Below are 10,348 nucleotides of genomic sequence, written 5' to 3'. Positions count from 1 at the left end.
AGCATCTCTGGAGAGAAGGAATGGGTGACGTTTCGGGTCGAGACCCTTCATCAGACTAGGAACAGCATCTCATATTTCACTTCGGCTGCTTACAAACCAGTGGTATGAGAATTGATTTCTCTAACTGCAAGTAACTCCTTCTCTCTCCATCCCTCTCCCACCCAAGTCCCACCAGGTTCCCGTTCTCACCAGGCCTGTTTCCTTTATCATCGTTACTTTTTTTTGCATATCTTTCATTCATTTGTTCTAAACATCTCTCCATCACTGTCCTTATCTCTGGTTTCCCTCTCCCCTGCCTAGTCTGAAGAACGGTTTCTAACCGAAACGTCACCCTTCTCTCCAGAGATGCTGCTTGTCCCGCTGAGTTACTCCAGCATTTTGTGTCTATCTTTGGTTTAAACTAGCATCTGCAGTTCCTTCCTACGGTATCAGAGAAGATACAATTACATGTGGTGGTTATGGAATCGCTCGTAGACCAGACCAAGGCAGCCTTAATCCCTGAGGAAATTAGCGTATCTGATGGAACCACAATCTTGTTGTTTTTCATGGTCAGCATTACCAAGACTAATTCCAAATTATTAACTGAATTTAAATTCCACGGCTGTCATGATGGGATTGTTGATCCAGGTCTCTGGATTACTACTTTAGTTCAGTTTAATTTATTGTCACGTGTACCGAGGTAAAGTGAAAAGCTTCTTGTTGCATGCTATCCAGTCAGCAGAAAGACAATACATGATTACAATCGAGCCATCTGCAGTGTACAGATGATAAGGGAATAACAAAATCACGTTTAGTGCAAGGTTAAACCAGCAAAGTTCGATCAAGGATACTCTGAGGGTCACCAATGAGGTAGATAGTAGTTCAGCACTGCTCTCTAGTTGTGGTAGGATGATTCAGTTGCCTGATAACAGCTGGGAAGAAACTGTCCCTGAATCTGGAGGTGTGTGTTTTCACACGTCTATACCTTTTGCCTGATGGGAGAGGGGGGAAGAGGGAATGGCCGGGGTGTGACTCGTCCTTGATTATGCTGTTTGCCTTGCCGTGGCAACTTGAGGTATAAATGTAGTCAATAGAAGGGAGGTTGGTTTGTGTGATGGTCAGGGCTGCGACCACAATTGGTTGCAATTCCTTGTGGTCTTGCATGGAGCTGTTCCCAAACCAAGCTGTGATGCATCCCGATAAAATGCTTTCCATGGTGCATCTGTGGGTGTCGGTGAGAGTTGTAGGGGACATACCTAATCCTTCCAAGGAAGTAGAGGTGTTGGTGTGTCTTCTAGGTCGTCATATGGGTGCTCCAGGTGAAATTGTTGGTGATATTGACCCCTAGGAATTTGACGTTTTCAATCATCACCACCATGGTGATAGCCTTGATCCCTGTGACAAAGCACTCCAAGGGTTCCTTGGGCTTGTTATTAGATGTGAAGATGGAAGGGACAGAGGAGGAGGTTTAAGAAAACGATTTTCAGCGGAAAAACGAAGCCAGAGGGTACAAGTACAGTCCATCCACACTGAGATCTGTTTCACAGCCACCGTGTGAGAGGAGTGTTTATTTTGAACGTTGCAAAGAACATCTAGTCCTTGCACATTCAAGTACTTGCGATGTGTAAAATGCTGATTGCAGGCACTAAGGCTTAGTGCCAGATTGTGAGACAGATTCACACCTGCTTGTGTTATTCAATTGTGTAAGAAGGAACTGCAGATGCCATTGCCTAGGGTGGGGGGGGCGGGGGGGAACAGAGATAAAACCAAACATTTCCTTACAGCTAGTGAAGTAAAACTGCTGGGAAAGGCATCAGTGGTCTGCGGGCATGCATATTGTTATGGTGGGTGAATAATGAGAGGGGCCAGGAAGATGGCTGTAAACCAAACCTCGCAAATGCAGTTTCTGCACAAACCAGGATTGTGGATGGGGAGGAGAGAGAGAGATTCATACACGGCAGAATAGAAAGGAGGCACATGGGGAAGCCAGTCAGCCCATCTGGCCTACTCCAGCATTCATTGCCATCGTGGCTAATCATTCACACTAATTCACAGGGCGGCACAGAGGCGTCGCTGGTAGAGTAGCTACCTTGCAGCGGCAGAGTCCCGGGTTCAATCCCGACCTACGGTGTTTCTGTTTGCACGTTCTCCCTGTGATTGTGACACGGGTGCTCCAGTTTCCTCCCACATCCCAAAGACGTGCGGGTTTGTAGGTTAATTGGCCTCTCCAAAATCCCCCCCGATTGTGTAGAGAGTGGATGAAAACGTGGGATAACATAGAACTAGATTGATCAGTTGAACGATGGTCGGCGTGGACTCGGTGGGCCGAAGGGCCTCTTTCCATGCTTTATTTCTAAACAAAACTTCACTATCCCGTTCCGACCTTCTCCTCGTATCCCGTGATCCTTTTGACATGAATAAATAGATCTAGCCCCTTCTTGAACATATTTAATGACTCAGGCCCCACTGACTTCTCCAGCCTCAGGCGGAAGACATTTCTCCTCATCTCAGTATCTTGAGGTTGTGACCCCTAGTTCTCGACTTTCTTGGCCATTAGGAACATTCTCCCTGAATCTCGTCCGTAGAAATGAAAGCTTCAATATCAAGCTTTGAATCCTCTCAGAGGGGAGAAACTGAGCAGTGTGCACTCTGTGAAGCAAAAGCAGCCAAAGGCCTGGCCAGATATTGGATTGGAGAGGAGTCCATGTGCAGTGTGGCTGCCTGGGGAAATGAATGGTACAAACAGCAGGCTGAATTCAGTAAGGATCTCAGGTACATCACACGCACTTAACAAATGTAATGAACCTCAGATTGATGCTTCAGATCACTTACTGCGGTTCTCCACCGATCGAATGATTCCTAGAGTTTTGTCTCTTCTGCTTAGGTGTTGGTCACTTATGCGTAAAGAAGGATTTGTATCTGTTTATAATTTGTCTACAATTGGGGCACATGGGTGGCACGGTTTTGCAGCAGTAGAGTTGCTGCCTTACAGCGTCAGAGACCTGGGTTCGATCCCAACTACGGGTGCTGTCTGTACAGAGTTTGTACGGTCTCCCCATGACTTGCATGGGTTTTCTCCGGGGTCTTCGGTTTCCTCCCACACTCCAAAGACATACATGTTTGTAGGTTAATTGACTTGGTGTAAATGAAAATTGTCCCTAGTGTGTGTAGGATAGTTTTAGTGTGCGGGGATCGCTGGTCGGCGTGGACTCGGTGGGCCGAAAGGCCTGTTTCCACTATGTATCTGTAAACTAAACTAAATTAATTTCATAAGTTCATGTGATAGGAGCAGAATTAGGCCATTCGGCCCATCAAGTCTACTCCACCATTCAATCATGGCTGATCTATCTCTCCCTCTCCACCCCATTCTCCTGCCTGTATCTGGAATCCACCCGCACTAATCAAGAATCTATTTATCTTTGCCTTAAAAAATATCAATTAAATTGGCTCTATCTGAATTCCACAGATTCACCACCCTGTGTCACTTTGTTTTGCCCTCACAATAATTTCCCAGGTTGGCTGTTTGCATGTGATCTGCTTCTATAAGATTGTACGTTAGATGTCTCGTCCCAAGGATGAAAAACCCAGTTTTTTTTCCAGTCATTATGCAAGGGGCTGTCTCATGACTTTTATCTGCACTGCCTTCAATGTCATCCCAGTGTCTCATGACTACAAGTGAACGCAGGATTCAACTCTTTCAGAGAATGGATGATTAAATCATGAAAGGAGTCATTGAAATCATAACTGGCCTCTTTTAAGAGGAGCACAAATGTGTTCCAAATTTTGACAGAACTAATTCAAATAAAAACATCGCAAATTCCTCATGTTCTTCAGTCACAGAAAATTCTCAGCAGACCCCTCATACTGAATAGAACACAGGATGGAATCTGGCTGAAGCAACCACAGAGATAGCATTATAGTAACCATCTTCTAGAAAGGCGACAAATCTGAATGCAGTACCACAGAGGGGTCTCCTTGCTGCCTCCTGTAAGGGGATATCATCGCTAAGGTCCTTCACGATGGACTACCTGGAGCATAATAATGAAATCAATGCAAGTGCCCTCACCCAGGACAACATCCCTGATATTGGGGTCCTGGTTGCATTCAGATGACCCTGCCATTCACTCCCCAACACCAGACGCCCACAACATACACATTGTTCCAAACTGTGTCACAGGAAAAGGTCACCGGGTAAAAAGAGGAAAAGATTCAAGGATCTTCCCAAAACTTATTTGAAATGTAACATTCCCACTGACTCATAAGTGATAGGGGTAGAATTATGCCACTCGCCCCATCAAGTCGACTCCGCCATTCAATTATGGCTGATCTATCTCTCCCTCTCAACCCCATTCTCCAGCCCTCTCCCCGTAACCTCTGACACCCGTACTAATCAAGAATCTATCTATCTCTGCCTTAAATATATCCACAGCTTTCTGTGGCAAAGAATTCCACAGATTCACCATTCCTGGGAATCTCTGACCCATGACCACACAAAGGGGAGAAGGAGCATTCAGGATAGTATTGAGAGCCTCAAGTCCAAGCATCAGGAGCACATAGAGCACAATGGAAACTCTAACAGATTATCCCCACACCCCCTCAGCCACCTTCTGCCCCATCTCTTGAAAAGTGCTAGTCATACATTGGCCACAACAGTCACCTCAGAACCCACAAAACCCGAGTGGAAGTAAGCCATCCTCCATCCCCAGGGGTGGCCGAAGGAGAGATAACATGAGATTACAGTACTGACCCATACGCATAAGTTATAGGATCAGAATTAGGCCATTCGGCCCATCAAGTCTACTCCGCCATTCAATCATGGCTGATCTATCACTCTTTAAACCCATTCTCCTGCCTTCTAACCATAACCCCTGAAACCTGTATTAATCAAATGATTATGATTTTTCCTGTTTGATTTACAATCCATAAGCATTGTTGATTAATGTTTTTCATTATAGAGTTACATGGCATGGAACCAAGCCCTTCGGCCTACCAAGTCTATGGTGACCAACAAGCACTCGTTGATATTAAACCCATTTTATTCTCTTCACATTCCCATCAACTGTCCCCCACCCCCACATATTCAATGCCACTCATCCACATACTCGGGGCAATTTGCAGTGTCCAATTAACCTACCAACTGCACGTCTTCGGCAAGTGGGAGGAAACCGGAGCACCCGAGGGAAACCCACAGGGAGAATGTGCAAACTTATGTTCCCGATGTTGGGGGAGTCCAGAACCAGGGCCCACAGTTTAAGAATAAGGAGTAAGACATTTAGAACGGAGACGAGGAAATACTTTTTCTCACAGAGAGTGGTGAGCCTGTGGATTTCTCTGCCTCAGAGGGCAGTGGAGGCCGGTTCTCTGGATGCTTTCAAGAGAGAGCTAGATAGGGCTCTTAAAAATAGCGGAGTCAGGGGATATGGGGAGAAGGCAGGAACGGGGTACTGATTGGGGATGATCAACCATGATCACATTGAATGGCAGTGCTGGCTCGAAGGGCCAAATGGCCTCCTCCTGCACCTATTGTCTAACTCCATACAGACAGCACCCGTGTTCGGGAGTCACCAGAGCTGCAAGGAAACAGCTCCACTGGTCACACCCTTTTGTTTCGACTTGTTTAACACTGATTCCAGCAGATACCAAAACTAATGGGACGCCCATTATGCATGGTGCCTACAAAGCAATTCTATGCAATGTGGACACAAGGAATTGCAGAATCTGGTTTACAAAAAATAATACACAAAGTGCTGGAGTAACTCAGCGGGTCAGGCAGCATCTGTGGAGAACGGATAGGTGACGTTTCACAAAGTGCTGGAGTAACTCAGCGGGTCAGGCAGCATCTGTGGAGAACATGGATAGGTGACGTTTCACAGAGTGCTGCAGTAACTCAGCGGGTCAGGCAGCATCTGTGGAGAACATGGATAGGTGACGGTTCACATAGTGCTGGAGTAACTCAGCAGGTCAGGTGACGTTTCACAAAGTGCTGGAGTAACTCAGCGGGTCAGGCAGCATCTGTGGAGAACATGGATAGGTGATGTTTCACACAGTGCTGGAGTAACTCAGCGGGTCAGGCAGCATCTGTGGAGAACATGGATAGGTGACGTTTCACAGAGTGCTGGAGTAACTCAGCAGGTCAGGCAGCATCTGTGGAGACATGGATAGGTGACGTTTCACAGAGTGCTGGAGTAACTCAGCGGGTCAGGCAGCATCTGTGGAGAACATGGATAGGTGACGTTTCACAGAGTGCTGGAGTAACTCAGCGGGACAGGCAGCATCTGTGGAGAACATGGATAGGTGATGTTTCAGGTTGTGGCCCGAAGACGGTCACCTATCCATGAGTCTGAAGAAGGGTTTCGGCCCGAAACGTTGCCTATTTCCTTCGCTCCATAGATGCTGCTGCACCCGCTGAGTTTCTCCAGCATTTTTGTGTACCTTCGATTTTCCAGCATCTGCAGTTCCTTCTTAAACACCCATCCATGTTCTCTGGAGATGCTGCTTGGCCTGCTGAGTTACTCCAGCACTTTGTGTCTTTTTTCCCCCCACATAATGTGGACTCATTTTGACTGCGTATTGCTTAGGTTTTCCAAATGTTTATTTCAATTGTTGGGTACAGCCAATACAGACTGACAGGCTTGTCGAGCTGACCTGGGGAGCATATTGCCCACCAGTCTCCCCCCATTCGGGTGTAAAGCAGGTAAGTAAGGCTCCTTTAATAAGTCCTCCGGTGACGCTTCCATCTAACATTGCCTGGTCCAATTGTGTAGAACGGGGGTGGAACTGAAAGAGCGCGGGAAAGGCAGTGTAATGGCGCGCCGCTAACGGTTGCGATACTGTCCGTTTTCAAGCCCGGCTGAAAGTTACCATCCGCCGCGCCGGAGACCCCTCCCCAAGATCAACTCGAGTGCAGGGGAGGGGGGGGAAACACCGAGAGGATGGACAACTTCCAGAAAGTGGAGAAAATAGGGGAAGGGACGTACGGGGTGGTTTACAAAGCGAAAAACAAAGACACGGGAGAAGTGGTGGCCCTGAAGAAAATCCGACTTGACACGTGAGTGATGCCGCCGGCTTGAAGTTGCGAGAAGAGCGATCGTTGCGGCCGGGATGTCCTAGTCCCGACACACACACACACACACCAAAGACTCAAACCGGCTTTTTTTTTTGTTGTATTTTGCTTGGAGCCGCCGCTATCTCTCCATGCAAACTTTATCCATGTCTGAAGAAGGGTCTGGACCCATTCCTTCTCCCCAGAGATGCTGCCTGTCCCGCTGAGTCACTCCAGCATTTTGTGTCTATCTTTGGTGTAAGTTGCCCAAGGATTGGATTCTACAAGTTTATTTGCCCTAACTTTCCTGAATAGCGAGCGTGTCGCTCGCTATTCAGGAAAGTTAGGGCAAATAAACTTGTAGAATTTTTTTTAATTCCCCATTAGATTAGATTAACGTGTCCTTACTATCATCTAATGGAGAAAATTAAAAAAAGGCCTGGGCGATACAACAAATAATGGTCTTTTTTTTCTCGAAACGAGACAGCCGTCTTATACAGTTTCCGCATGGCGTCATGACATTCTGTGTACTTCAAGTTGTTCTTGAGATTCAGTTTTGTGGGTCATGTGCCCAGTATTGGTCATGACTTGGTTTTTAATTTATGGCCCGTGTTCATCTCGCCTCGGGGTGATTCTAAGGGACGTCAAAATTAGCCAGAGGGACCCAGGCAAAAGATAGCCAGGGTCCCTGTTCAAGGCAACACGACTTCCTTCAGTAGTTGGGTCTGATAGATAGTGATGTCTGTGGAGATCATCTCCTGCTGTCATGTTGACTCCTAGTTGGATCATCTCCTTTGGGCCTTGACAGTCCCTTGAGGATGACTTAGTCCCACTACATTTCTGAGGTCTGAAGAAGGGTCTCGGCCCATTCCTTCTCTCCAGAGATGCTGCCTGTCCCGCTGAGTCACTCTAACATTTTGTGTCTATCTTTGGTGTAAACCGGCATCTGCAGTTCCTTCCTACAAGTTTTTGAGGTGACTGATGAGGCGAATGTGGGACCCGGACCTTCTGTTGGTCATGTGATGGGAGGTGCCTGACAAACGGGCAGGTAGTTTGCCCTCTTCTGCAGGCCGGCCGTGTTCCTAATGCACCCCTCGATCTAAGCTGAATGCTGTTTCTCCATTGGGCTGTGAGGGAGGGGGGGGGGGGGGGGGGGGGGGGGGGGGTTTCACTCCTAGAGTGGTGAGTGCCTGGAATACACTGCCTGAGAGAGCATGGGAGCAGAGTCACTGACAGCACTTCAGAAGTACTTCAATTGTCACGGCATTGCAGGCTATGAGCCAAGTGCTGGAAGATGAGAGTAATACGGGTGGGTACCCACTGGTCAGTATGTACGTGGTAGGCCCAATGGCCTGTTTACCTGTTGTATTACTCTGTGCGATTGTGGGCCAGGGATTCTCAGAAGTCAGTGAGGATGTTGCACTTTATAAAAAAAAAAATAAAAAAAAAGAAAGCTTTAAGAATATCCTTGAACCTTTTCCTGATATTCTATTCCCATTAGAACGCTCAGAACAGAGTGTCTGTTCTGGGGGAAAAAGACACAAAGTGCCGGAGTAAGTCAACGGGTTAAGCATCATCTCTGGGCAAATGTGGATAGGTGATGATTTGGGTCTTGACTCTTTAGACTGATTGGGAATCTGTTCTGGGAATTTTTTTTGTTGAAGATTTAAATGACATTGACTGTGTACGAGAACAACCTGAGTCTGAAGAAGCGTCTCCACCGGAAACATCACCCATTCCTTCTCTCCAGAGATGCTGCCTGTTCCACTGAGTTGCTCCAGCATTTTGTATCTTTCTTCGGTTTAAACCAGCATCTGCAGTTCCTTCTTACACACTGAGTGTAATTAGGACCTGAACGCTGGGGGTGTTGGCCTAGGAAAGGATACTAATATTTGGAGAATAGACACAAAATGCTGGGCTAACTCAGCGGGATAAATTGTCCCCAGTGTGCAGGATAGTGCTGGTGTACAGATAGTGCTGGTCGACGCAGACTAGGTGGGCCGAAGGGCCTGTTTCCACACTCTATCTCTAAACTAAACTAAGCTTGCAAGTGATGTCCACGCTGTATTCTGTGAAGAAAGAACATTTAAGATGTAACAGTGCCTTATTGACATGTGGCGGGATTCCTTTATTTGAGTTGTTAAGAAAATTGATGCTTTGTTTCTCTTCTTTTCCTGACTAATAATCAGTAATCCACGCTGTCTTTCAGGGAAACAGAGGGTGTTCCAAGTACAGCAATACGAGAAATCTCCCTTCTCAAGGAACTGAACCATCCTAACATCGTCAAGTAAGGACATTTTATATTTAATGGGAGAATTCCTTTACATTTTCGGTTTACTCAAATGTTTGAGTCTTTCATGTTTAACACCTTTAAATATGCAGTGGTTGTTAGTTAGACTATTGATGGCAGCAATATTGCACACAGCAACATGGCTCGAGCAGAAGTGGTGCGTATTTGCGCAAACTGTCAGTAAAGTTGTGTCCACTTGCGCAAACTGAGCAAACTGCATTGGCAGCAGTGACGTGAATATACGCGCAAAGCAAGGCTTGCACTGGCATCAGCGAGGCGTATGCACAAAGGGAGATCGCGATAGCAGCCGCACATTTGCGCAAACTAAGATTGGACTCTCCGCAATGTAGTTTAGTTTTGTTTTTAGTTTAGTAAAGAAATGCAGCATGGAAAGAGGCGTATCAGTCCACTGGGTCCACAGTGATCACCTGTTCACACTTGTTCTACGTTATATCACGTTCTCATCCGCTCCCTAAACACCGCCATTTTTATTGAGGCCCATTGGCTGATCTCGCATATCTTTCAGATGTGGGAGGAAACCGGAGCACCCGGAGGAAACCCACGCAGTCACAGGGAGAACGTGCAAACTCCACACGGGCAGCACCCGAGGACGGGATCAAATCTGGTTCTCTGGCGCTGTGAGGCAGTGGCTCTACCAGCTGCGCCACTGTGCAGGCCATTTTGTGCAAACAAAGTTTGTACTGGCAGCGATGAGGTGTACCACACTTGTGCAATGATGGCTGTGTTGCCATGGAGAATTATGTTTGTAACTTTGAGATGAATATTGTTGGATCTGTCTGTTAGGATGGGTTTGGTGGGTGGTTCGTGTTGTTGCAGGACAGGTGTGGGGACCACGTCACATGCGGGACAAGCTTGGGCTTTGCCTTCTGTGAGTTCCCAATTCCCATTTTAAGTAGGTGAATAATGTGGGCAAAACCCTCAGTAGTTGAGTCCAGATGTGCACTGCGTAGTACACTGCTACATCCATTTACATGTCGAATGCATCAGGGATCTAGGAAAAGAAATTGGGTAAAGTG

At 46.9% G+C, this 10,348-nt stretch overlaps 1 protein-coding gene across 4 annotated transcripts in view; it reads left to right on the top strand.

Annotated features, from left to right (window-relative positions):
* Window positions 1-10,348, top strand: part of cdk2 (cyclin-dependent kinase 2) — a 29,849-nt gene that overhangs the window by 631 nt on the left and 18,870 nt on the right. Inside the window, exons 2-3 of one of the 4 annotated variants that reach the window (XM_055664457.1) lie at window positions 6,825-7,027; window positions 9,231-9,308. In XM_055664457.1, coding sequence (XP_055520432.1) covers window positions 6,912-7,027; window positions 9,231-9,308 — 194 coding nt within the window. In that variant the 5' untranslated portion in view covers window positions 6,825-6,911. Of the gene's footprint in view, window positions 1-6,739; window positions 7,028-9,230; window positions 9,309-10,348 lie in introns of those variants that run through there. The other 3 variants (XM_055664459.1, XM_055664456.1, XM_055664458.1) reach the window with 3 other exon arrangements.

This window comes from Leucoraja erinacea, chromosome 40, assembly GCF_028641065.1.
Source record: "Leucoraja erinacea ecotype New England chromosome 40, Leri_hhj_1, whole genome shotgun sequence".
Lineage (NCBI taxonomy): Eukaryota > Metazoa > Chordata > Chondrichthyes > Rajiformes > Rajidae > Leucoraja > Leucoraja erinaceus.
The sequence above is the reverse complement of the archived record's forward strand: the minus strand, read 5'-3'. Positions and strand labels throughout refer to the sequence as shown.